General features: G+C 50.3%; 1 protein-coding gene across 5 annotated transcripts; it reads left to right on the top strand.

Annotated features, from left to right (window-relative positions):
* The first annotated feature begins 22 nt into the window (after positions 1-22).
* On the top strand, positions 23-27,574 carry GUK1 (guanylate kinase 1). Of its 5 annotated transcripts, XM_059729240.1 has the most exons (11): positions 46-130; positions 4,987-5,144; positions 5,432-5,594; positions 11,086-11,404; positions 12,032-12,145; positions 15,268-15,309; positions 17,581-17,677; positions 21,566-21,704; positions 23,100-23,184; positions 24,144-24,229; positions 26,455-27,574. In XM_059729240.1, the coding sequence occupies exons 5-11, from the start codon at positions 12,034-12,036 to the stop codon at positions 26,488-26,490; spliced, it is 597 nt and encodes a 198-aa protein (XP_059585223.1). In that variant the 5' UTR covers positions 46-130; positions 4,987-5,144; positions 5,432-5,594; positions 11,086-11,404; positions 12,032-12,033; the 3' UTR covers positions 26,491-27,574. The 5 variants fall into 5 exon arrangements, with proteins under 5 accessions (XP_014458226.2, XP_059585223.1, XP_019336244.1 ...); XM_019480699.2 differs by lacking the exon at positions 11,086-11,404 and having other exon boundaries at positions 47-130; XM_059729241.1 differs by lacking the exons at positions 4,987-5,144; positions 5,432-5,594 and having other exon boundaries at positions 54-130.
* The last annotated feature ends 69 nt before the right edge of the window (positions 27,575-27,643 follow it).

Raw genomic sequence — 27,643 nt, 5'->3', positions numbered from 1 at the left:
GTCGCGGCCGGCTGACGCCACGCGGGGCCGGGGCCGGGGCCGGAGGCGGGGCTTCCTCGGGGATCCCGGCTCCCCGCGCCGGCGGCGCTTATGAGGTGGCGGCGGCTGCTGGGCTGCGCCCTGGCCACGGGTGAGTGACGGCCCCGCCCGCCCAGTGCTCCCAGTCCAGCCCCGGGGCCTCTAATCCAGTCCCTCCCAGTGCCCCCAGTTCTCCCAGTCCCAGGGTCTCCAGTCCAGCCCCTCCCAGTGCCCCCAATTCTCCTTGTCCAGCCCCTCCCAGTGCTCCCAGTCCATGCCACCCCAGTTCTACTACTTCTCCCAGTGCCCCCAGTTCTCCCAGTCCCAGGGTCTCCAGCATCTCCCAGTGCCCCCCTTCTCCCAGCCCAGCCCCTCCCAGTGCTCCCAGTCCTGGGGTCTCTAGTCCAGCACTTCCCAGTGCCCCCAGTTCTCCCAGTCCTAGGGTCTCCAGCCCCTCCCAGTGCCCCCCTTCTCCCAGTCCAGCCTCTCCCAGTGCTCCCAGTCATGGGGTCCCCCCCCCGATCTGTCACAAGATCCTTTTATTTTGTCCTCCCTGTGCGTGCCCCCCCCCGCCTTTCCCTGACCCCACCGGGGCCCCCCCTTGGGCGGCCGCGCGCCGCGTGTCGGGGACGAGTCCCCGCGGGCGGGATGGACGGGGCCGCGCCAGGCTCCGGCTGGGGTGTGGCAGCCCCTGCTTCCTCCGTCGCGGGGCCTGTCCCCCGCGCAGGGGATGCCCGATGGCTGCGAAAGGCAGCGCCCTGCTCCCAGGCTGCGGCACCCCGGCTCCGGCCGTCTCAGGCAGGAAGCCTGGCTGCCGCTCGCCGCGCGGCGGAAACCCAGCAGCAATTGGAGGCTGCTGCGGCGAGCGAGGGAAGCGGCGGGGAGGTGCCTGCGTGGCCTCAGCTCTGCAAAAATAGCTTCACGGCGTCTTTTAATTTCTAAAGATGGGGACTTTGGTTTGCATCTCATCTGGAAGGCAGCAGTTAGCGCACGTCGTACCTCTCGCCCCGGGACGAGGGGGGACGTCTCTGGTGGTTTAGGGGGCAAATGGGTCTTGCTGCAGGGGAGATGCTACTCTGTAAAGCTCAGGCCCTTCTTCACCTTGATTAAAAGTGAAACCACCGGACTCTGTTTAGCTCTGTGCAAAGGTCGTCTGCCTTGGGTTCCTCGCCCTTCAAGCAGTGAGAAATGTATTGGATCCAACCTATAGAAAAACACGTGTGGCTGGCCTGGTTTAGTCGGGGATGGCCCTGCCTTGAGCCTGGACCAGACGGCCTCCGAGGGTCCCTTCCAGCCCTCCTTTCCTGTAGCTGGTCAGATGCCTCTCTGCCCTCCAGAGCACACCTGAGCAGCCTCCGTCCTTTGATGGCATTTGCATTTGTGCTTGTCTGAGAACAGCTGGAGCTGCTTAATTATTTACCAGGTGAGGCATCTGAATGGCGAGCTCTGTCCTAACATGTGTCCTCTATTGAGGACTCAATGATCTATTGAGGTCCCTTCCGACCCTAAAATCTATGAATATATGTGCTTCAAAGATGGGTCCCTTGGCACGAGTCAGTGTTTAGAGACCAACGTGTTTGGGGCTGCCGGGTTTTTATCCAGCAACAGCAAACAGTGACTGTTTGTGTTGTCTGTGTGCAAACTCTGCAGGTGTGTTTGAGTGCACCCCCAAAACACGCAGGCAGCTCAGTGCAGGGACAGAACAGCTCACCCCGCCACCTCCTCCATCTCGGCTCTCCTCAGCCAAAGCAAGCGCCCTTTGCATCGAGACCCTCCAGAAAACTTTTTCTTCCCTTTCAGCACTGACTCAGCCCCTCCCGCTGCTTCCTGCCTTGAAGAGCCCACGGAGCCACTCCCTGCTCCTGTTGGTTTAGCAGGGCAGGGAGAGCAGTGGCTGAGCAGTTAGTTTTTGCTGTTCTTTGGCAGCACCGAGGCAATGAGTGCTGCTTCCCCTGCTCCACATGCATCCACTATGGAAAAGGGCCTGTGGGAATGTACTTGTTACACCCAGGATAACTCCAGAGAAGTACAAGAGAAGCTGAAGCAAGTTCCTCTGAACTTTGCACCTGTTTTTTGGGGGTATTATCAATCGGGCAATGTTACCAAGAGCAGCTACATGCAGCAGAGAATGCACAGACATGCTCACTCCCTCCTGGTGAGGACTTAAGCCCTGCAGAACCTGTCCACGCTCCCACACGTGTGCCTTCGTGTGGAGGAGTTTATATGCTTCAGATTCAAATTTCTGTATTCCCACCCATTCCTCTGAGATAAAGGTCTCGTGGCCACTTGCGAGTAGGGAGCAGGGAAACCAAGCCGTGACCTGTGACCGCCTTATTATCATCGGGTGTGATCATCACTGCATCTCAACTCCCTTCAAACTGCCCTTCCTAATCTGCTTCTCTCGTGTGCTAATCCCGATTCAGGCTGAACCACTTCTGGGATCGCAGTATCTGCGAGGAGGAATGGAGTGACACACCTAGCACAGGAAAAAGGGGTGAGGGGAGTCCAGGACTCCCCAGCATACTGAGGTTGCCCCGAGACTCTTGCTCACGCTGGAAACCAGGTCTGGAGCAGGATGCTACTTCATTTTGGAAGTTGAGTGGAGTTGGGTAGCCAGGCTTTATTGATTCGGCACCAGGGCTGAGCTCTCTGCTGTCACAGTGTAGATGGACACGCAACGTGCTGGGGTTATTTGACCCCGACAGTCTTTCCTGCCCAGTGATCTCACAAGTTCTCTTCCAGCCTAAACTTCTGTGAATCTGTGGCCCTTTGTCTCAAGCAGACTCTGCAGGTCTCCATCCATTTTGAGCTAGCAGCGGTAGGTAGAAGGGCAGGCAGGGGACTACACTGGCCTTTGCTTGAGGGTGTATCAGGTGTTTTTCTATTGCACTGAACTGTATTCAGATGTTTTCTCAGAGCTTTCCCCTTGGCTTTTTTTCTTTCCTGTGTCTGGCTTGGCACGGGGCTGATTGAACGAGAGGGGGAGCTGAGGGTCAAGGCCAAGGAGGGGATTGCCTGGATGGGGTTGGGATTGCCTATGTACATGAGGAAGGAAGGGTGTTGATCATCTGTTAAATGCTTGTCCTGAATGGCCACATATAACAATGAAGTATCTGGGTATCCAAACCAGACCTGCCAAAGATTTGCATTTTTTCTGTGCCCAAACGTCTTCATTTCCCTTCATCTCTACCGTTTGTAAGGCAGACAAGCCCCGAGAAACTAGAACAGTGCAGCACTGGTGTGGCACTCATGAAATCAGTGAAATGCAGGGTAGTAGACATGTCTCAAAGCATGGCTATGGTGGACCCATACGGAGGCAGCGTGCTTTCAGCCAGGTGCAGTGGGAACCAGTGCTTGGTTCCTGCGGTCTACCTCTTGGTCGATGATGGGGACTGGCAAGTGAGGAATGAATCATAGGAACCATGTCCCTGCAGTTCCCCTTTGGTCGTTCTGGATGATTTTCCCCTCTCTAAAAAGATCTGCTCTAGTGCAAGCAGGAGTAAATTCAGAGTGGACTTGCTGCCTACAGATGACTGATTAGGCTAAATCAGTGGTACCCATCTTTCCTCTCCTGCCCCCACCATGGGCCAGATGGGAGGTGCCTGGTCCATCCACAGGCTAGATCCAGCCATGTATTGGAGGGGGAAGGGTGGAGGGTTATTAATTGCCACTGCTGCCATATTTCCTGACCTATGGCAGCCTTATGGGCTGGATGCCACTGCTCCGTGGGCTGGATTTGGTCCACGGGCGAGGGGTCGAGCATCCCAGTCTAGAGGATAATGCTGCTCCTGCTGCACTGGCAGCGTGCGAATCTCCGAGTTTGCTCATTGGGAGATTGCACCGGCTGAACTCAGATGCTTCCCAAACCAATTTTAGTTCACTCAACTCAAGCGTCTAGTTCAGACGAGGCTTTCCAAGGCCGGCGGCGCTGAACCTTCATCTAGAACTGACACTCCCAAACGCCGCTTTTTGTGACCGTGGGCAGATCTCGCCTCCTTTCTGCTGCACTTTCCCCTGTTTAATCATAATCATAATGAATGCCTGTGGCCTGGAGGTGTTCAAAGGATTAATTAACATTTTAATAAGCAGCTTTGAAGGAGAAATGTGCCAAAGACCCTTCCCGTGATGTCAGTTCAAAGCAGCCGTTGGGAGATTTGACGTGCGCTTTTGTGCGGCTCTTATTTGAGTTGAGGGGAAGGGATTATTTTCTACCCCTTTGGATTAAGAGCAGGGTAGAAACAGCGGAGGCAGGAAATACTCAATTACTGCAGTCCCTCGCAGGGAGTGCAGCATGTGACTGTCCGTTTGCAGCTACTTACATGGCTCTGAGTGTGTGTGCCAGCCCTGGCCTTGCCAGGGGCCAAACAGCCCCTGAATTTCTGTCCTTCCCTGTGGCTAAATGTGAGGATCCCGAGGATCCCATCAGAAACTTGGTGCAATCAGCAGACTGCAGTGCCTGGGTGAATATCCTTTTCAGACCCGTTTTTATGAGCCCTTTCCTTATTGCATGCTTTCCATGCAGATGAATAGCAGAGGTCTTAGCTTCCTTTCGGCCTGTTGCCAGCTGGCTTTTTTTCCGAGCAACAGGAGCACGCGGATGAAGGTGCAGAGAAACAGCTTGTTGTTAAAACACGCTGCAAGCTTGTAGCACAGAGCCAAGTTGCCCTTCCTGTATCGCTAAAGGAGAAAGCTGTCCTGCGGACCCCTGTAAAGTCCTAAGCACTTCACTGCCTTTGGATGCTTCTCTCCACACCTGCTTGGTACCTGTTGGGGGTATAGCTGGCACCCCAGTGACAGCACTGACTTAAGCATGGTGTCACCTGTGGAGGAGCTGGGGCTGGCCTCCGTTGCCACTAGCTTGCTGGTCTGCTCCTCTTTGTTGTGTGTATATACAGGGAATAAGTGCATGGCTTCCTCTGCAGCAGGGGACATGACCCTCTTCCTTTTCCCATGCTTAACACGTTCCAGATCCCAGATCAGTGTGACCGCTGCATCTTCTGTCTACCCAACTTTTCCAGCCACCTGCTAGAAGATACTCAGCAAGAAGGATCTCTTGAATGCTTTGTAGCAACCCTTGCAGCAGTGGGACGCTGACAGCCCTCATCCCTCTGCTTCATCTGTGGCAGGTTAGGGCACTTTTGGTGTCTCGTAGTTGTGCAGTGGGCTCGGTGTAGTTTTAAATAGGTGAGACCAGGACTAGTACGGCCTGGTTTAGTTGGGGAAGCCTCGAGCTGGGGCCTGGACCAGAGGACCTCCAGTTGTCCCTTCCAGCCCTACTGTCCTATGATCCTATGTTAGGCCAGACTAGCACCAGTCACAGGACAGCTGTGTGGGTCTGCCCCATTCACATCCCCTTTCAGCCATGCTGGTGGTTGGAAGGAGACAGCACTTTTGACTCCCTTCCCCTTTGCAGAGAGCTCTCCAAGGCGCTGCACAGCTCTGCTCTGCTCCTGTACCGGGCAGTGCTCTGGGAGCCAAAAACTTACCAAAAGCCTGATCTCATCCGAGTCGAATTCTCTACACTGCCAGGCGGACGGAGCAGCAGATGCAAGGGAACAGGAAAGCAGCTCTGGCAGGTAAGTGGTCAGAGTGATCCCAGCACAGCCAAGTTGAGTAGGTGGAAGATGCAGCAATCAGACTGATCCAGGATCTTGTGTGTTAGGCACTGGGAAAGATTGAATGGCTGGAGGCCTTTGGCACGGATAAAACATTGTAGTGGTCCAGGAACTAGGAGCTGGTGCAGTATCTCCTGGATCACACGCAGACACGGCCAGGTTGAGAGAACCTGTGACGGGCTCGAAGCCCATCATTTTGTAAATCGTAGGGCTGCCCTCCCACGCTGAACGTCTCTTGAAAGCTGCTGTTCCAAGCGCTCGCGGGACGTGAGGCAGTGGCTCATCTCTCCACTTGATTGAGGTGTAGCAGCCAAAAACCATTACAGTCGCATCCCAGTTAACAGTGGAAAATGGCAAAATAGGAGGTGAGAAGGTGTCGGCAGGAGTGTATTAAGATCTATTAATCCCTGGACATATCTTAGGAATGCTTCTGTTGAGACCAGACCAGGGTCTGACCCAGCTGAGGTCAGAAACAGTCAGTTTTGCTCCTCCTGCCTGAAGAGAAGCCAGCGTGTCTTAACACTATAACCCCTTGTAAGGCCAGACCTGCAGAGAGCCTGCCTCTTGCAACGTGCAGCTATCTTTTGCTGTCTTTCCTCAGCCAGAGGTTGAAGTGTGGCCCACCGGTTATCTGAAGGCTTCATAGGCTGGGAGTGAAGCATTTATAGAGAACATCTTAACGACAGGAAAGGAGGTTAAAGATGTCTGATCCAGGGAACCTTTCCTGTCCTTCCTCTCAAGTAGTTTTATCATCTCTAAGCTATCTGGCTAATCGGGGTTTATTGCATTTAACTCTGTCATCTTTCTCAGCTTATTCTTATTGCATTTAACTCTTTCTGTGCCTGTTTTCTGGCTTGCCACCTGTGCTGTCACCTTCCTACCTTGGGTAAATTCAAAGAGGTTGGACGATCACCTGTCTGGGGTTGTGTGATCCCACCGTGTGCTCCTGCCAGTGGCGGGGGGTCAGACTAGATGATCTGTTCAGGTGCCTTCTGCCCCAAACTACTATGAAGGAGCTTGGCTTGGTCGGTCTAGGAAAGCAAAGGCTGAAAAAAGATATGATTCCTGTCCCAAAGTAGCTTAGGGCAGTAAATGCCAGGGGAGGGTCAGAGCTGTGTACGCTGAAGGACAGTGGTGGCACAAGAACAAATGGGTATAAATAGACCACTCATGAATTCGGGCTGGAGATCAAAAGGGGGTTTCTCAGCATCAAAGTGGCCAGGTGCTGGAACAAAGAGCAAAGCAGCAGATCAGAGCAGGGAGGACAAAACATCTGGCTGCTTTTAAGATGCAGCTCAGTTGGTTTATGGAAGACTTATGCTACGTGGTCACTTGTGATCACAGGGACTGGACTTGATGACCCAGCAGGTCCATTGCACCGCTGTACCCCACCCTGGTGAATTAAATATCCAGTGGCTTGAGGCTGCAGGGAAGTAGGTTTGGACTGGATAGCAGGAAACACTTCTTCACCGTTAGCGCAGGAAGGCAGTGGAATAGATACATGCCTAAGGAAGTTGTGGACTTTCCATCACAAGATGTTTGAGAAGGGTTGGACAGCCATGGTTGGAGATGATCTACGTGTAGCGATGCATGTCTTCTACTGTGGTCCTTTCCCAGGCTTCTGGGCTTTGTCTGCCCCCTCCTCCCCTTTCTGCTACTTGTGTCAGGGTGTTTTTAAGCCTTCCCCACAGGCGCTGGGTGCAGCCAAGACTGGGGATTTTGACTGGGCTGTGTCAGTGCTTCTGCTGGGACTTAAAGTCGAAGGATCCTGGCTAGAGGGTCTTGGCCTTGGCCTTTCCACTCAAGGTCAGACTAATCATCGTACTTGGGGTCCAGAATTATTTTACCTCCTGGTCAGATTGGGCTGTGGGGGGCCTTTGCCTTCCTCTGTAGCAGGGGAATGGCCCTTTACCTGGGATCTCTTGAGTATTTATTAACCATCGTTTATAGAAGCAGGATGTTGGCTTCTGTGATTCCCCCGCTTTAGCTGCAGCAAGGTAGGGTGTTATGTCTTGTGTTGTGTCAGGGTTGGCGCTAGTTTTACTAAGAGGTTAGATGATGGATTTGTACGGGATAGTTTGGATAAGGATGATCCTGCCTCTGGCAGGGGGTTGGACTAGGTGACATCTGGAGGTCCCTTCCAACCCCACTTCTCTGTGATTCTCTATGAAATAGCAAACCATTTCCCTGTCGTAATAAAAAGCATTGCTACGCTGTCTGTGATGTTCAGGCAGAAGGCAGGGTAGGTTTGCATATAGATGGTCATTGGAGTTGATCGTTTGCATGTGTTAAAGCCCGGATATGCTTTGAAGTGGAAAGCATATGCTGCCAGTAACCAGGGCATGACTCCTGCATGCCTGGAGGTTTAGTAATAAGAAGAGTAGAGAGATCAGAAAAAACCAAAGGAGAAGATTAAAGATCAGCAGAAGGTGCTCATTGGCTGTCTTAAAATGGCGAATCTGTAATTAAGGCTTACAATGCTTGCAGATGCAGCCGGCTTTCTGCCTGCTCACTTGTCTGATCCGTTGGCTGCTGCTCCCAAGAGCTGGATTTTATCCTTTGACCGGAAGACATAAAAGGTGGAGGTAAGGCTCGCAGTGATAAGAGGGGAGCATTGCTAATTCACCGGGGCTGTTAAGCAAGGGGTGTTTCCGCTGCTCTTTCCTGGATCTGTTGAGCAGAGTGAAGTTACTGTCACAGATATTGGTTGCTTTCAGTTCCTCTCTCTTAATAGATAGGAAAAATTGGGAGGAGAGAGACGTAAAGGCAGGCGAGGAGAAAGGAAGAATGAAAGGGGAAAGCGGGAATCTTCTGAGCATTCCCAATTGGTATGTCAATTGGGAGATGGAGAGTTCGTCTCGGGCTGTGCGGGGGAATAAGGACAGAGGTGCCCCAGGAAGAGCGAGTTGTTAACGCTGAGCTGACGGACAAAGGTCTGCACCAGCATTTGGCCATCACACTTGGCGTGTTACTTCTAAAGGCTGGTAGACACAGAAAGAGCAAGAAGGCTGTGTGCATCAAAGGTGATATTGGGTGTAATGGAAGAAAAATCACATAGTAAGTGTTTGGCGTCTGGGTGCTGGGGAGAGCCCCCTTCTATCCCCAGTACTGGCCTGGAAGGAAATAATATCCCCCATTAATGCCGCCTTGTTCTGTCCCGTAGCATTTCATGAGCATTAATTAAGACTCATCGTTTAGGATCCCTGCTTTGTGAATGAGGAAAAGTGGAGACTTGAGAAAACAGATGGTGAGTGATTTTTCACAAGAACTCAGGGCTCTTTCTCTGCCCAGCCCTTTTACGCTTCCCCGGCTGGTGGGGGAAGGATATAGTCTCTCCTTTTCAGTAATTAGCAGGACTTCTAATACTTGCATGTAGCTAAAGAGTTGGGGACATCACAGTCTGACTCCCTGGACATCCTACAGGCTGGTTAAGCCATGGGTACCTCTCCCGAAGGAAACTTGGGAAACGAGCTGTGACAAAGCATTCATTGTATCGGGATCAATTCCCCTCTGTCCCTCGGGGAATTGATTAGATAACATAATAAGACTTTATCTTCCAGTTGTGACTCCATTATGAGCATAAAATAATCCAGTCCCCACCTGAGTTGCAATTACCTGGATGGTCCTTGTCCCCACCCCCAAAACAATTAAAGTCCTTCCTGAATAAATAAGACTTCATTTGTATTTCCAAGTTTGCTTCTCCTTCAGTGCTTGTGGAGAAAAATATCTGGTAACACCCAGCAGCCTCCTCATGAGATATGCAGAGGACTCTTGTTGGTTTTGAAATTAGATGTAAAACATAAGTGCCCGGGCAGGCCGTGGTGCTCTGCAAATGAGATCGGGGAATATGCCAGCCTCCAGCCTGCTCCTGTTGACCTGAGCAGAGTCGGAGGTGAGTTATATGCCCGCAGCGAGAATACAGCTGTGGCTAATCCTGCAAGCGTCTGCCTTGGGTACGAGGCTATTTTAAAAGCGATTTGCAGGGTCAAGGTGAGATTGCTGAGATCCCCGTTAAAACACTTAAGGGTTTTCTAGTGCTTGACTTCTGAACCCTTCTGAAACGAATGGGGCACCGGGAGCTTTTCTGCTTACACAAATGTATTTTCTCAGGAAAATCTGTGCAGGTTTAAACTGTGCTCTCCGTCTCCTTCCATTTAAGGAGAGACCCACCGAATCAGTTGGTTCAGCAGGGTTGTGCCTTTGAGGTGTCAGTACACGAATTTCCACATTATAGGCAAGTTGGTTAGTAGTAACCCTCCTACCCAAGGGAAGTGTGAAGGTAAATAGTCTTCTTTCTTTTATTTTTTTTCCACCCCCCTCCAAATGGTGGGCTGTTTGGCTTAAGGTCACAGAGCGAGTCGGGTCAAATGCTGGACGAAGCCTGGCTTCTAGTTTTCAGTGTCCTCAGTGAGTATTGTCTGCGCATGCCAAGGCAGGAGGTGATGTACTCGGCGACCAGAGCGCCTGCTGGATTTTGGGAGACGGTGGGATGTTCTTTTAAAGGACAGACTTCATTGGAGTTTGAACCTGGGACCTCCCATGTGCAAACTTCTAGTGCCGTGATGCTCAACCAGGGTGCCACCAAATCCTTTTTTGCACAAGATTAGTTTGGGTAGGTGAAGACCTATGTCCAGTCGCGTGTGAGGGGCTTCCCTTACTGCTCTACTCCTTGTGTGATTGGGATGGGGAATGGCTTTATTTTGGACACGGTGTTTGGATATGTGTCAACTAGCTCTAACTTTTTACCTCCTTTTCTCACTTCCCAAGGTATTTCTCTTTGAACAGGTGCTTCACCTCATTGCTCTTAAATGCAGTAATGGTATCTGGGTCAGTAGTAGCCCTTTTACCTCTCCCTTTGTGAACTGAGCTTTTATGACCCAGAATTGGATTTCTTGCCTCCCAAGTATGTTGCATCAACAATCCTTATTGGTGCATCACTTGGATCAGGATCTGTTGATGCAAGTCCACGTTAGTGATGCAGCTAAATATAAATGAAACGGGTTTTTAGAAACTCCTCTTCCTGCAGACCTTGAAATGCAATTTAGTGGGGTTTTTTAGGTTGCCTTCATTTAATAGGTGCGTGCAGTACTTCATAGCAGTGTTAACAGATAAGGCTGTCATAGACAGTGGAAGACAACCTTTTGGCAGGGGTGTGCAAATTAAGCCCACATCCTCCCCAAGTGCCACCCTGGTCCCCTTTCCCTGCCCGATCTGCTGCTCTGCTTTCTGCTTCTTGCTCTATCTGCCACTGGGCTGCTTGTCCCATCCGTAATGTGCCGTGAGCCACACACGAAGGCTGCCCGTGCCGCTTGCAGTATACTGCCCACCTCTGCACTACAACATATGGTTTGAGTCCACAGCTTGGAATAAAAGAACATATTTCCAAGCTACAAATCTAAAGGCTTTTCCTCCCTTGTAATATGCAGCGGGGTTTTATTCTTTCTCCTATTAGGTACATCCATTCCAGGGACTGAATGGCTTGATCCATTCCTGATGGATGTTGAGCTATGCAGATGCCAATTTGAATTCCTCCCTGCCCAACAGGGAGCTACTCAACACAGCTCACAAAGACACTCTCACGGACCCAGAGGGACAGCCTTCCATCTTCAGCTCTCTCTGTGCAAAAATGAAGTTTATTTCCTACCTTTGGGGACTTTTTAGCATCTTGTACCATCTACACTTTTCCCAGAGCCTGCCGAAGGGACTTTGATCCTGAAAGCTTGCAGAAAAGGACAGTTTTCTTGCCATTTTCCAGTTGGTCTAATAAAAAGGTATCATTTTGGAACCAGGAGTTCTAGTTTTTTGTTATGTCCATGCTTAACAGGAACTCACTTCCATTCACTGTCCCTTTTGGGTCCAGGAAGTGAGTTGGATTTCACTTCCTAGGGGACAAGCATCTACTTCACAGAGACCTGCCCTGCATGTGGCACTAGCTTGTCAGCTGTCTTGGCAGAGAAACCATGGCTGCCTGGGCCATGGTGACCGAGCTCCCTACCCCTATCCAAGACCCTTCCAGGTAAGGACTAAGGGGACAGGAGTATATTGTGAAAGGCAGCCTTGCTGCACTGCTTCTGTTCATCTTGCATCTACTCCAGGGAGAAAGGGCATCACTTTCAGGGCTGTCGGTCCATCCCTTTGCACCACGAGCACCTAACTAGTGGTTTCAGTTGCACAGCATGGGAGTTAGCATATGCTCGTCTGACTTGATCACTATTCCCTGACTAGCTCCTGTTCTGCTCCTCTCTGAGGCCATGGCATTGAACATCTGATCTGACCTTTGGCTGCTGAAGCTTATTCTCAAAGGCAGAGGACGAGGCACCTGCTGAAACTTTGCTGTGGTTTTCCCATGATTTTGTGTGTTCTAACCAAGACACCTGCTTGCCTTCTCCCCTCCCCAGCCATGCAGGGACCAAGGCCCGTCGTGCTGAGTGGCCCTTCAGGAGCAGGAAAGAGCACCTTGCTAAAGAAGCTGCTTAAAGACTATGAAAACATCTTTGGCTTCAGTGTCTCCCGTAAGTATCCATGCACAACTGGAGCTTCCCTTCCTGAAAACTCGAGAATAAAAGACAAGGGTCCCTTTTAGTAGTAATTTTGTATGCACAGCTGGGACTTCAGAGGGAGTCTGGCATTGAGTCGGGTCTAAATTCCATTAAATGCTAGCTGTTGTGGTTTGGGCTAATGGAAGTATCTTAACTTGTGTAAATTTAAGGTTGGAAATTAGGAGGACCTTTCTGACTAGGAGCGTGGTCAGGCATGGGAATAGGCTGTCTAGAGAAGTGGAATGGGCATCCTTTAAAGTTTTCAAGAGCAGGTTACACAGACACGTGAATAGGGTGGTCTAGCCAGGAACAATGCTGCCTTGAGCAGAGGGCTGGACTTAATAACCTTGTAAGGTCCCCTCCAGCCCTACTTTCCTATCACTCTATGAACCTTGTTTTACACGGCTGATTGTACACATGGCGGGGGTTTAGTCCCCTAAATTGAAATGGTTGTTTTTTAATTGTGACGATTAAAAACCCACCGTTTCAATTTAGGGGCTTCCATCACTGTTACAGTGAGGGGCCTGATCTCCCCCCCCCCCCATGGAGCTTGCCTGTGTCTCCCACAGCTGGAGGGCAAGCTGCCGGCTGGCTGAGTGGCCCCGGAGCTGAGGGGGACCCTGGTCCTTCCCTCCGTGGCAGCAGTGCCCCCTGGGGCTGCCTGGTTGGGCTGCTAGCTAGCCTCCCAGGGGTGCCACCACCGTGGAAGGAAGGTCCAGCGCCCACTGGCAGCTTGTCCCCTGACCGCAGGACACATGGGCAGGCTCTGCAAAAAAAAGGAAAAGGGATCAGGGTCTCTCACCATTTCTGCCTTCAGCCTGCCTCTCCAGTGGTTGGGGGGACAGCTGTCAAAGGCCACAACATTACAAATAGCTACGTTGCAAACTAAACTACATGCACACGTGGTTTAGTTCACAACATATTAAACTCATTTAAATTGTAAAAAACCCTGCACATATACAGCATGGTCTTGTGTCAAGATGTTTGTTGCATCTGCAATGTATTAGATGCTTTACGGATGTATGGAGAGGCACAAGCTTTGCCCCAGAATGACTACAGTGTTTTAAGGGAGATGTGCTGATATGAGACCCTTGCTCTCCCTATGCCCATGTTCAGGGGCTTGACTGATAAACTGCTTCTGCAGACAGCACACAGGAGATTTGTGCAAGGCTCAAAATTTAACCCCAAACTTGAGCTTTGTGGCACTGAGAAAATTAATCTAAAAACCTAGGAGGAGGAGTTGGTGGGAAATGGAGAGGGAGCAAGTAACCAAATGCATGCTGAGAGGCGTGACGGGAGAGAGGTAGTTAGGTATGCGAGGGCCTTGGAAATACCCCAGAAGGGCCTCTGCGGATGTTCATCGGGAGAGAAATTCCAGACAAAGCTCTGCCTTGGCTGTGTCCAGGGTGCAAAGCAAGAGCAATCCAGGTGATCTTCCCTGCCTGCATGCTCACTGCAGAGGGGGAGTTGCTAAGCGTCTTACATCTAGATTAAAGGTTTATCTCTTAGCAGCCTAGAATACACACTAACCCAGTTGAAACGAGTGATCTTGGGTCACGAACACTTTTCTTTAAACATTTATTTAAAAAAAAAAAGTCACTTTTGCAGACTGTCAGTGCCATGTTCTGCACTTGTAATTTTTAAAAGGTCTGGTGAGCAATAATGATGCTCTGCAGGGTCCATTCTCTTGCCCAGGTAACCCACTCTAGCATTTTCCAGGGGATGGCAGGGCTGGGATTTCTCTTACTCGGTTGTAAAACATACTTCACTATCCACTGCCTTAAGTCACCCCTTTGAAGTATCACTGGGGCTCTGAGAGCAATTGCTCTGGCACTTAAGCTATCTGGACAAGCTGGACTTATTTTATAGAGCCCCTGGAGGATATTTTCAGGCTTCCTTGCCAGATGGATAAGGAAGAGAAATGTCTGATTTGTGCTGGTACGTGAGGGGCTGTGGGTGAAGCCCCTAAATTATCAAATGTAACTTTGAAGGTCATTTCAGAAGTGCCCGAGACAGAGACACAGATGCATCTAATGTGTGTGTGCATCCAACACCCCAGCGCAAATCTTACCATGTCCCAGAAGTAGGCATTACTCCTCGCCCCCTGGGTTGCCTGCCTTTCTTTGTAAATCCACATGCAGTGCTTATACCTCGGTGACCAGCGCTTTGTAAAGGTATAAGGATGAACACAGCTTTGCCTGGATCAAGTTCATGTTGCTCAGTATGAAATGCAGTAGCTGATGCATTGCATGCTGACTTCTTTGGGGTTTGCAGAAACATTGACAAATAGCATAAATCACAGTCGTTCCCATAAAGGACTCCCATCTGGTTACCCACTTCATTCGGACAGTTTGTTTTAGGCAGTATATGTGGCCCTTGTCACCAGGGCATTCAGGCACCTTCTGATCTTATAATGAATATAGCGCTGAGGTAGAGCAGTGCTGTTAGCTGCACAAAGTCCTGGAGTGACTTATCTAGGCTATACAGGGAGTCTTTGCGGAAACAGAAAATTCAAGCCAGACCTTGCAAGTCTTGGGGAACTACCTTCTCCACAGGGCCTCCTCCCTTTATGTATTTACCCATTGTTTTAGGCAAGTGTTATGACAAGTCTAGTAAAACCTGGATCATTTGTATCTGGGGGGCTCACAACCTGCTTGCTTAGTGCCAGGCTGCAAGGTTACGGATGAGGCATTCAGCTGTTGGCTGCAGCCTTTACTTCAGAGGATGCCAGTTCTCTGCACAGCTGGTAGGAGAAACAGCCCCCTTTGAAATAAAAGCCACAGAAAACAGCTGGAGCATCTCAGCAATCCTGCACAACTGCTTCTGCACCTGTGTGTGCTCCTGGCTAGTTCATAAACCCGCATCTTCATAGCAGGGGATGGGGAACAACCCCAGGAAGGATCTGGATTCTGCTGTCAAGGCAAGCTGTGTTGCGTACCAGTCACAATGGTTCCAGAAGTTTTGATCAGTAGGGGATCAAATGGCCCACTGATTGATTGAATTAAGCTTCCAGGGGGGTCACTTTTGATTGCTTTTTTTGGCTTTATTGCACTGTTGGGTGAATTGCAAAATTACAGGACTGTCTTTGTTTGCAGACACCACCCGGCAGCCACGACCAGGAGAAGTGAATGGCAAAGGTCAGTATGTTGCACCAGTGCATGCCATCAGGTGAGGCAGGGACACAGCTCTGAGTGGTGTAGACCAACAGTGTCAAACTCCTATGAGCCCACGAACCCCTCTTCCCCTCCTCCACACATATGCCTGATCCAAAGTATGCAGCACATGCCAGTCTGGGACACCAGCCCCAGTGGATAGCGTGGTTTGTGCAGAGCAAGTACTGTGGTCAGCCCAGCCCCGGCCCCAGCAGGCAGTGCACATCCTGGGTACTGCACCCTGGGTGAGTCCGGGGCAGCACCAGGATCCAGGTTATGGGGCTCTGGCCTGCGGGCTGTATGTGTGACACCCCTGGTCCAGACAGCATTTCCTGTGGGAGCAGAGGTGGAATTTGCAGAGCTGGAGATAAGCAGCAGGCTCTGCTGGTAGAAGCTGAAGGGCAGACTTATTTGAAGCCAAGGGATGGATAAATCTCTTAGCAATCTTTGTAGTTGAAAGGAGGAGTCCACTGAATGTGCCATTGCTGGGAAGCCAGGCTAATGAGTTTCCTTAGAGTTGGCAGAGTGTTTTTTCTTTGGCCTGCTGGCAAGCTGGAGGAGCATCTGCTTCAAAACAGTCTTTCACACTTCTCCATTGCTCCTTTCATGCCAAACAGTCCCAGAGAGACTGATACACCAAAGCTGCATACGATACACAAGGATCCCTTCATCCTTCAGTGAATGAGGCTGGCTGGGCTGTGGCACAGTACAGCTGCAATAGCACATAGCAGCATTACCCAGCAGCATGTGAGAAAGAATAGAGCAGGTGCAGTAGAACCGGAGTCCAGGTTTATCCCAGATGCTGGAAGAAGTGAGTGGTGGGGTTAGAAGAGAAGGCAGGCACTCCCACGCTTCTTCCTCAGCTGCTGCCACTGTGATGTGGGGTCCAGGATTTTCAAAAGCAGGTGCCTGAAGTCAGGCTCCTTGGTCTATAACAAAACACTTCAGCAGCCTATATTTTCAACCATGCCAGGTGTTCAGCAGCTCCTGTGCAGCTTCAGTGGGAGCTCCTGTGTGTTCAGCACATCTGAAAACCAGGCTGCTCTAATTAGGAATCTCTTTATGGATTTAAGAGATTAACTCGACATGCCCAGTTTTGAAAAGCTTGACCTTCAGTCACACAGGTTGTTAAACTCTGGACTGCATCCTTAATCCAAGAACTGTGCTACTAATAGTAAATAGAGCCCCAGTGAAATCTGAGATGACTCCTTTGCTACTGATTTGCAGGGAGCCGTGAGACTGATCTCAATTGCCAGAACAAACAGGGCTTGAATGCTAGAGTCATTCCAGGGTCTTAAGGCAAATGAACTGACTTGCTGGTGCCTTTTATTCTTGGATATTTCAGAAATGCAAACATGAGGTGTGGTTTTTTTTCCTTCAAAATGAGCCAGCACGTTTCACCCCAGAGTGGAGATTTTTGGGTATGTTTTGTTGCAAAGGTGAGGGGTGGCTTCCCCAGCAAAAGCAAAGTGTTTAGTCTGAAAGTGAGCTTACTGTCACGGTGTTTTGCCAGCCTGGTACTGTAACGAGATAGTCATTGGAGAACCAGAGCAGAAGTGTCAATGTAAACAGCAGAAAGGGTATTATCTGGCCCAGTGTAAAGATGCGGAGGGTGTTAACAGGTACCGTGGTGAGAAGAAAGGGCAGCTTTTGTGATCCTTTACATGGTAACTGAAGACCAGTTTTCAGACTTGAGTACCCAGAAGCCAGGCACCTAAATCAGCACTTAGTTGTCCAGAATGATGGGGGTGGTGTAGCCAGCATGGTCCAGGGAATATGAGAGAAGCAAGATTTGAGGGGCGAGGCAATATTTTTGAATGGTTTTAGGTGCCTGGTTTCCAGGTACTCAAGTCTGAAAATTGGTCTTCAGTTACCATGTAAAGGATCACAAAGATGATTTAGGTGCCTGGTTTCTATGTAGTTGAGAGAGATGTTAGAAAACTACAAAATCCCCTTTCTCAACTTTGGAAAAGAAGCATCTATAGCTGCAACCAGATACCGGGAACCTGCTTCTTTCCCAGCCCTCGGGAAGGGCCTTTAGTGGTTGACTTAACATCTTTCCCAACTGCATAGTTAGTCTGATTTTTTTTTTTTTTTTTAAATACTGCCTCACCTCACAAATCTGTTCCCAAATAGTCACGTGGATGCTTCAGTGTGTATTAAACACTTGAGTAAACTTGGCCCTGAGCCTTAAACGTGTTTTCAAGTCAAGGACAAGCTGTGAATTGATGCGTATTTTCAATATCACTTATCCAGATTACCACTTTGTGACCAGAGAAGATATGCTGAAGGACGTCAATGCTGGCGAATTTATCGAGCACGCAGAGTTCTCTGGAAATATGTACGGAACAAGGTCTGTAACAATTGCACCATCTCCAGTAGTCCAGGGGTTGACTCACTCTTGTGTTCTCCATGAAGATGGCATTGGGGCTGTGTGTTCATGATGCTCTTCTTTCCAAACCAGGCAGATGCTCTCCTTAGGTGAAGCTTCTCACTTTAGCAGCGTGGCACGCTTCATTTTATTCTGTCACTACCCATAGGAGGTGACATCTACCCCTGTGGAGAGGGTCTTCAGGAGACCTGTGCAGCACTTGACATTCGGTTCAAGGCCCAAAGTCTGACTGAAACTCATGTGGTTCATAGTATCCACACTAGAATTAAACAAAGTGGGACTTGAAATCCCCATCCCGCCCTAGGATAGCTTGTGTCCCAAGCATGATCAGTCCAGCTGGCATAAACCTATATGGTTTCTGTTGCAAGTGGAAACAAGCTTCTGTGCTCCAGTCTGGGAGAGTTAATGTTTGCACATTAAACTCCATGTGGTTGCCACCCTCAGCTAGGCAGATTTTAAAATAGCATCACTCTTGGCCTCCAAGCTGTTTGTTCATAAGCCACAAAGGCAGCTGCAATATTAATTAGAAGTCGTTTAACAAAAACTCTCATGGTAATGATGGTCAGATCTGAAGGCATTAATGGTGACAATGAAATGATTAGGACACCTTATCAATAGTAGAATGCATTGGAATTAAAATTGAAAATGGTTTTAAAAGTAAACTGAAATGATGGTTTTTACAATAAAATATGCAAAGGGGAAAAAAAATGGGGATTTCTTAGGGTGATATATTTTATTGGACCAGCGATGTAGTTGGGATAAAGGTAGACACACGTTTGAATGTAAGACGTTCTTCCTCAGGTCTCTGATTCTAACACGGCTATGGCGTCACGTATATACAGGCGTAAAAAAAAAAGTCCACGTTTTCTGAAGTGATTCAAAATTTGTGGCAGAGGTGATATCTTTTATTAGACCAATTAGATATTTGCAAAAAATAATAAAAGACATCACCTCTGCCACGAGTTTTGATTCCTTTTGCCTCTAGACCAATACGGCTACCACCTGGATGCCTGAAGTGATCCATGATTTCAGGGGACCAAATACTTGACAGTCTTTTAATTCAGTTTATTGCTGGCATCATTAAACATGACCGTGATCCTTATGTTTCCTCCACCATATTATCGTGACATAAGAGATGGAATTACTCTCTTTCATTCAGGTTCTTCTATCTGTGAAAGGGTCAAGTGATTCTGAAGAACAGCTGATCCTCAGACATCATTAGGACCAAGATATTTTCAGACTAATGATTTTGCATGCATCTCCCAGCAGGAGTGGATTACTTAAAGGGACCTCCCCTCCCCCCCAATAATGCTGAGTGCTTGCCTCTGAAGATGTCTTGAGACAGACCACCGATATTTTTGCTTTGTATGTGTGTGCAGTTGTAGAGACTGAGTCTGTATTCTCCACTCCCATTGAAATCAGTAGTAGTTGAGGATGCTTTGTGGTTTTAGAGCTTGTAACTGGGAGGAGAAGGGAAAAGCCAGTTAAAGGTTTAGCATTCGGGACAATGTGGGTCCATGCTGGATGGAGCCATGGCTCTGGTTACTAACAGCATTTGTGGATCTGGGGTAAGAAAACAGAGCTGTGGTTCAGAGCCGTGAGGAGCTCAGTCTGCAGAGGGGCAAGCTGGTGGGTTGCAGTCTTTAAACTTCCTTCCTTTCCAGGACTTTTCTTTGCATCGTGTATCAGGTTTCCATAGGCAAAGCTTCTTCTGGCCTCTAGCCAGATGCTGCAGTGCTTCCTTGTACTGCTTTCAATATAACTTGCAATTCTCCATCTGTGAGATGCATGGCACCCTAAATCACTCCTGTCCCATGAGCAACAGCCTCTTCTAGGAGCACACAACCCGCTCTGCCTTCTTACGAGCTCCTGTTACGCTGCGCTCGTCAGCTGCTCTCTGTTGCCTGGTGTTTTCTTCTCCCACCACATTTTGAGGACATGGCACGCAGGCCTGGGGTAAGGGACTGGAAGTAGATGGGGAATGGGCCACCTGGGTGGCAGAAGGGAGAGGAGTCGTGGCTGTGGGCTGAAAGCTGAAGGAGGAGGATGGAGGAGACGTGGGTGGGGGGAGTAAACAGGGTAAAGAGAAATACCCACAAATCGAATAAGGCTCCAGGAAAGAGGAGCTGAACGAAAGAAAGGGCACATGGGAAAGGAAGAAGGGCACAGCAACTGCATCCATAGGCAGGACTGTGGAGGGGAGGTCGGCTCCCAGTGAAGTGATGGGAGCAATGGAGCTCATGGCTTTTCCTGCCCCTGAGGAATTGGGGTCCTTCTCTGATGGACTCGCTATTACTGCAGCCATCCTAGGGCTCCAGGGAGGCCACAGCTTGGGGAACGAGACTTGCTGGGGAAGAAGGAGAGATTGCTGCCCTCCATAAACCTGCCTCTCTGGGACAGGGATGGTCCAGCCAGGGGCAGGCATCACTGTCCTTTGGGGATCTGTTAGCTCTTGGTGGCCTGAAGGAAGAATTTGGGAGGAGGCAGCAGTGGCTGAGCAGACTTGGGGGAAAGCCTGTGGGCATAGGCCAGCATGGAGAGGGCACGAGGGATGGGTGGGTGAATGGGCAGGCCATTCATCTGCCTTCATCCCATAGCATTCACTAACAGCGATAGCCCAAGGACGGGAGCGCACTCGCTAGTGCCCGGGGTAGGCAGGGCCTCGAGAACAGGGGAACGTAACCCAGCAGACGCAGCCATCATTTCCTCTGCTCTGCACTTGGTTTGTCACATCCCTGAGGATATCTGATGCCCCTGGGGACGTGTGAGGGTGGTGAGGGACTGAGCATCACAAGACAAGCTTAATAATTGTTTTGAGGCTTGACAGCAGCTCCTTTTATCCTCTGCTGCCGCCTTCAGGCAATTTGAACTCGACTTCAGACGGCCTCAGGATTTCTCCAGCATTACTGCTGAAGATCCCCAGCCATGACCTGGTGCTCCATCAGGCCAAGCACTGAACAAATCCAGAACTGAAAAAGCCAGCCCCTGCCCAAAGAGCTTAGACCTGGCCATTTTATTATTCTGGGCAGTTCTCCTCTATGCATTCAGGTAATGGGAGTCCTTTTAAGATGCTGGCTTTGCTGTTGTAGAAACATAGGGAGAAGCTGGGGTGATTCTCCAGGACTGCCTAAGGGCCCAAGGCAGCCCAAGGAGAGGCTGGTTTAATGAGCATTTTAACTGTGTTGTCCCAAACCAGCAGATCTGTGGAAGATCCTTCCTTTTCCAGGGACTGTAGGAGCAAAGATAGTTGCATTCCCTTCAAAAAGCTCTTCCTCCAGGCATCTCTGTTTTTGACGGTGTCGCCACCCTCGTAGTTGTTCCGGACTTGCAGGAGCTCTGGCATTTGATCCCCAGTGCCAGAGACCTTGAGCAGGCTGCTCAGTGCTTGCCCCAGTGGAAAGCAGCGTCCTCGCTTCATCCATTTCCACGGATGAAGAGAGAATGAAGAGCCATCTCCATGGCTCTCCACTCAGGTTGATGTAGGCTTCCCGGTGTGTTCTCTAGGCCATGGATGGTGGGAAAGGCGGTCCTGCCACTCCTCACTCCCTCTGTCCAAGGAGCTGGGATCTTGGGGTCCCCAGCTAGTTAGAACCACCCCCATTCCCTAGGAGGAGAGAGATACAGCTGTTAACACAACCGAGGCACGTTTCCAATGTTAGTTTGCTCTCCGGCCTCCCCCAGGGACGCGGGAGTCTGGGCATCAAGGGAAATGTCCTTGCAAAAGACCACCATATGGGGTGTGGTGTGGTCCAGTACAGTCCACCTGAGGGGCGAGGGCCCACTGCTGGAGCCGTGCGGACTCGCAGCTCTCCCTGCACAGTAACCAGCTCCTTCCCCTCCCTCCCCCAGCAAAGCCGCCGTACAGGCCGTGCAGGCCCAGAACCAGATCTGCGTGCTGGACGTTGACATGCAGGGAGTCAAGAACATCAAGAAGACGGATCTGAATCCCATCTACATCTCCATCCAGCCTCCGTCCCTGGACGTCTTGGTGAGTCTCGAGGCTTCCTTGCATAGGTCCGGACTTTGCTGTTTCCGAGGAAAGAGGCAGCTTGTATCTCCAGGTGCAGTAGGAAATGACCTGATGGATGCATTGATTTAATGAAGGGATGGGGAATTGTTTTACCCCTCTTTTGACTGTTTGCTACAGAGCCTTTAAGAAGTCTGTGCAGACCTGCTCTCTCCCCCTCTCCTCCCTGCATCTTGTACTCTGGCTCTGCCTTTGCATGCACATTCTCCTGCTGCTGCTGCTTATCCCTGTGTCTTCCTGCAAGTCTCTGTCCCCTGGGCTCTACCTCCTTGTGCTTGGAGTTGCATTGGCTCTGGGCTGTGAGCTCCTGACAGCCTGGCTGGTTTTTGTGCACAGTCAGGAGAGCGTTGCACTCACAGCTGTCTGCAAGGGCATGATGATTCCTAGAGGGGATTGATGTCCGTATCCATATCATCATTAGTCCTAGCGAGGCTGGTATTGTGCGGTAAGACAGCAGACGTCCCATTGATCTCTGTTCTGTGATCTCATCCCTATAGTATTTCTGTGAGGGTGGGAATGTTTTCACTTTCTTCCTTCCCTCTGCTCCCCACCCCCCATTTTACACAGGGGGAATTAAGAAGCAGAGAGAAAGTGACTATCCAGGGTCACTCAGTCTGTGGCAGAGTAAGGGAGTGACCCAGGTCTCCTGAGTCCCAACCCAGTGCTTCTCTGTGGCCCCCCCATTCCTCCCCACCCACTCCTCTTTCTTTTTGCTGCCTTAAGTGCCTTGTGCAAGGGAAAAGGCCACTCTGTGTGCTGCCATCATAACACCAGCTCTGAAGAGTCACCTCTCGGCTGCTGTGGATAGCTCCAGGGGTGCAAGGCTGGGAGCCCTGACATTGAATCGCAGCCTGGGCAGTGATTCTCCTTCGGGCCTGGAGCAAGTTGCTAAACCATTTGTTAAGATGATATAATGCATCTGTTCCGTGTGTGTGGGTTTATTGATCCAGGTCTGTACATGCTCCCCAACCACGTACATTGCTCTTGATCTACTTTGTCTTGGCACTGGGCTCCAGACACAGCCACGTCCAGCCCTCCTGCGCTGAGGGAACAGGGCATTCCCGGTGGTTTCCAAGCTTTTGGAACCAATGGGCTAACTCAGTGTTTCTCACAGGCCACCCCACACCCTCTGCATCACAATTTTAATTGGAAACACTATTTTAATCGGGGCCCCATGCAATCTTCAGACCAGCTGTAGAGCCCTCCCTGTACCCTGGTAGACACAGGTTGGAAACCAGTGACTGGGAGCCCACATAGGTGGTGACAGAATGACTTTCGGGGCACAAGGAAGGGTGTGGGCTGCTTGCTAAACTGACTCTCGGATGTGCCCTGACATTTGCCATCTTTGGGGTCTAGGAAAAGAGACTGCGCGAGAGGCAGACGGAGACCGAGGAGAGCCTGCAGAAGCGGCTGAAGGCAGCTCATGTCGACTTGGAACTTAGTAAGTGCAAGAGCCTCACGGAGACGTGTCCCCCTGCTCGCATCCCCTGCTGCCTTTGCATTGCCTGCAGTATCCTCCATCTGCCCCACTTCTGACCTTGTGTTCCCAGGGCCCGGGAGGATCCTGTGGAGTTTTCCAGGGGGGCCTTTTAGGAATAAGAAACAGACTAACAGCTTTCTTGCTCCTCCAAAGCCTCTGGGATTTTCTAGCACTATTTTCCACCTCTGGGCATTGTTTCACAACGTGAAGGATTTAACCTTTTGGTCCTCGCTCTGTTACGAGGTCAGCTGCAGGGCGTGTTGTGACTCCTGTCCTGTCTCTTGTTCTACCTCCACCACTCTGACACAGTCTGTGCTGTGTTGTCTTTCCCTCTGGTTTTGCTCAAACTCCTGTTTGCAAATGGATGTTGCATGGAGTCTCGCTTTCTTGTGGAGAGCATAAGCAGAGTGCCAGGCACTCGATCTACCAGAACATGCTGAAATTCCTGGAAGAGGTTTGGTCGGCTAATGAGGAGGAAAGTAAATGGTCCTAATATGCTCTTCTGGCCTAAATGCCTATGCCCTGCTCAATGCTGTCCTTTCACAGCAACTGATGAAGAGAACTTGGGTTCATGAAAGCTCATGTGCTCTCACTCTCTTGCTCCACATTATATACATATGCATATGCCTATACATTATTCATTAAGTCTATAAAAGTTGCATATCTACGCTGCCTTCTGACTAAATGCCTATGAGCTTATGTTATATACAGGCCCTATCATGATGTGCACCTAGGACTAGACTTGACCCAAGTAGAAGGTTTCATGCTCCCCCAGTAAATGACTTGGCAGAGAGCACCCTTAGCATGACCTAAATGAAAATGCAGAAAGTCCCCAAGCCTTAAATTCCCAAAGGAGAAGTCTAAGGAGCTGCCATCCCTTCCACAGGTCCTAATTGTTGTGCTTTGTTTGGGCTCCCTAGGTAAGGAGCCTGGCCTTTTCAACTTGATCATTATTAATGACGACCTAGAAGTCGCCTACTTGAAACTGAAGGAGATTCTTGCAGAGGTAAGTCACCTGGCATGAACGGCACATACCCCCAGTGGCTGGGGGGGCAGAGCTGTGCTGGCAGCAGCGGGGAGCTCCTGCAGATGCCGCTGGCAGCATCAGCAGCAGACGGGCGATCAGGGACTGTTGGCGGTGCCTTTTTGCAGGGGATGCACTGCCCCGTGTAAGGGGTTCACATGGATCCCCTACACGTTGCCCCTGTCACCTGGGGCACCTCTGCCTGTACAGGCTGCTGTAAATGGAGAACGACTTGGTGTGTTTGTCTGCCACCCTTCCCCCCTGCCATTTCCCAGCACAGTCAAAATGGTGGGTAGCAGTAGGGTCCCCACTTGAGTGAGATATGGAGGCACATGCCCAACTCCATGCACTTTTGGCTTTGGTGCCTAAAGTTAAACTGAAGTGCCCTGCTGACTTGTGCATTGGCAGTGGCTTTTCTTCCTGATCTGGGATCATTATTGGCAGGAGCTGACTTGGCTAGGCACCAGGTCTTCTAACATTGCACGGGGCCAAGTGCCCTGATCTCCATCAGGAAGTGTTCAGTGACTTTCACGAGCTCAGTCAGGGTACAAGTACAAAGAAACAGAGGAAACTTTGGCCCCTGCACCAGACAGAAAACATCACCCGGCATTCAGTAATTAGGCTGCTGGCATGTTTGGCTGAGCTGTAACAAATAGCAGAGGGGTCACACTGCTCCTATAAGAGGGACAGCTACTGTCATCCTCTTGCAGGCAGGGGAGCTAAGATGTAAAAGGGTAAGTGACTTGACCAGAATAAAGGGGGGAGTCAGTGTCACACCTAGGCTGCAAGTGCAAGAATCCCCCATGCTCAGCCTCTTGCCATAGATGCACACCCACCCTTTTAAACCTATTTAGAGCTGTTCAGGTATTAATGGCTTCCTGGAAACGAGCTCGTCTGTTCCCAGCAGTGTTCTGGATGCTGCAGTTTCATCCTCTCAGCCGTGAACTGATCTCTGGGCTCCACAGAGAGATCTGCTCTCAGTGTTTTTTGCAGACCCCTTAAAACCAGCCCTAATAATCCAGAGGGTCTGGGATAACACTCTCCAGGCTCTCTGATGAGCAGAGCTGGAGACACATTATTATAGGTAGTACTGCTACTTGGGAGTATTAATATAGGTAGTTACTACACATTAGTATAGGTAATACTGCTACTGGGAGAAGCTTAGATGGTAGACTAACCTGGAAGATGAAGATGGAGCAAGGGTGCAGACACATGGCATATTTACTCCAGAATAATACTTTAACTCTGTTGTAAAGAGCAGGGACAACGAGTTCTCCCAAATTGGGTGCCCAAAGCAGGTGCTGTAACAGTGCCTGATCACTACGTGGCAGAGGAGCCAGTTTTAAGCAAAGGACTACCCCAGAATGGAATTGCATGTGCTCATTACCACTCTCTACTTTGTATCAGAGTAAATTTTTTCAGAGCAAATTTATATTTGACCTCCTCAGAAGTGATGCTAGAGCAGAGAACAGCGTTTCCTCCAGAGTAAATGTGGTGGGTAGGGTGCTCATGCCAGTTTTCCTTTGCAACAAATAGAGATGGCTCCAGAGTTAGCGTAGTGAGTGTGTCGTATGTCCTTACGCTGAGCCCTGAAGGCTGAAACCAGACAGCAGCAGATGAGCAGAGGCATGCGTTTTTAACACTGAGTGTAACATGGGCAGTTTTACCGAAGGATGTGTAGGATCACATGAAGCCCTCAAATCAGCACTTCTCAACCTTTTTTAGACTGAAGGCAGCCCTTGGAGAAAGCCAGCTCTTACTTTTTCACTTGTTTTATGAACTCAGGAAAATACTAGGGTAATTATTCTATTGCAAAGAGCTCAGACCACAGCATATCTGAATGTTTCTGACACCATGGATTCCTATTTGGCATCTCTGGGTTTGTCATGAGAAACATGTTTGCACATCTGGCAGTGCTAATGTTGCATGGCATCCCACAGCACCTTTGAAAGGATTTCAGGACACCCCAGGGTGCCATGGCACCCTGATTGCAAATCACTGATCTAAATCAAGATGGCATGTATTTCTAAAAGAGGAGCTTTTCTTCAGCTGCACCAGACAGGCTGGACACAAGGGTTGCTAGTGAAATGTAGCGGCCCGTATTTCTCAGCAGGTCCGCCTGTCTTTTTCTGGGCTTAAAATCTGTGGATTTAGGAATAATATTAGAGGGCAAGAAATGACCTTTCTACTTCTGTGTATTCTTACAGGAAATCAAGAAGGCCCAAGGACCCAAGAAGTCCTGAGTTCTGTCTGCTTGGACGTTTTAACATTGTCTATCATTCCCCAGATGCTTCACAGCTTTTTATTCCAAGAGAGACATTCCCTTTTGTCCTGATCCCCTTCCGAGCAACAACAGGATGTTAATATTAAAAGGCGACAAAACGGCGCCCAGTCCAAACCAACCTTGCATTTGTGTCAGCCAGGGGGTCCTGGCACTTCCTGGGTGTGTTTCTAAGTTGGTATGAAGAGTCCAGGCAGGCAACTGAGAGCAGTTATCCTTACTTCCCGACCAAAGGTCCCGTGAGTACCTCTGGGATGCCGGGCTGCTGCTGCCAAGCTCTGCCCGTGTAACCGGAGCGTGTAGTGTACATAGCAGTAAGCAGCATCCTCCCCACCCCAGTACAAAAGGTGGGTATGCTTGTCTCGTGCCACGGTTACCCGTGCCACCTGCTAAGGGGAACTGCTTGTCCCGTTTCCTCCTGCAAAGTGCCCTGTGGGACCAGGTCGCAGGAGGAGGCTGGCCAGTCTGGGAAAGGGATTTGGAGCAAGGATGGAGCAGAGCTGGGATGGTGCCAGCGCTGGGATCCTCGTCGCTTAGCCTTGGGGCTCCCCTTGTCTCTCTCTCCCTTCCTCTCCCCAACCCAGGGGACATCGTCACGGTTCCTTCAGAGACTCATCGTCTCTGCTTCCCACCCTGAGTCTCTGTGGCTGATCCTGGGGTTGCTGCCTTGCACCTAGTCAGCAGAGCTCAGGCCGGGGAACCCTAGACCTGGCGCCAGGCCGCTCGGAAACATCGCTCCCCGCCCATCCCCGTTCCCAGTCCTCCGCGGACACCGACCGCTTCCTGGCTCGTGCTGGGTGATCTCAAAGGAGTTCCAGGGGAACGACATCTTCCTCTCCCCTTCTCAGTCCTGAATGCCTCTGGGGTGGAGGCATGAATGCTGCAGGCAGATGTACAGCATTGCATGGTGATGGAGGCAGGTAGGCTCCCAAGCCCCTATATTCGGACCTCTCTGAAGAGTTTCTTTCCAGGCGGTGTAGCCTTTATTCCTGGCAAAACTGTAAAATGCCCCCTTGAGGGTGCAAATAAATTCATTTTTTCCAATAGGGCTCCGGTCCTGGTCAGTGCCTAGTCCCTGCGTCCCAACCTCCTGCTTGGAGACCTTTGCTCCAACA

Source organism: Alligator mississippiensis, chromosome 5 (genome assembly GCF_030867095.1).
Source record: "Alligator mississippiensis isolate rAllMis1 chromosome 5, rAllMis1, whole genome shotgun sequence".
NCBI classification, from domain to species: domain Eukaryota; kingdom Metazoa; phylum Chordata; order Crocodylia; family Alligatoridae; genus Alligator; species Alligator mississippiensis.
The sequence above is the reverse complement of the archived record's forward strand: the minus strand, read 5'-3'. Positions and strand labels throughout refer to the sequence as shown.

What these genes read in the sequence shown, in the direction of transcription:
- GUK1 (XM_014602740.3), top strand. Translation starts at nt 91, where the DNA reads ATGAGGTGGCGGCGGCTGCTGGGCTGCGCCCTGGCCACGG. An exon ending in GGGCTGCGCCCTGGCCACGG is followed by an intron (nt 131 to 12,031) that starts GTGAGTGACGGC and finishes TCCCCTCCCCAG; the next exon opens with CCATGCAGGGACCAAGGCCC. An exon ending in AGGAGAAGTGAATGGCAAAG is followed by an intron (nt 15,310 to 17,580) that starts GTCAGTATGTTG and finishes TCACTTATCCAG; the next exon opens with ATTACCACTTTGTGACCAGA.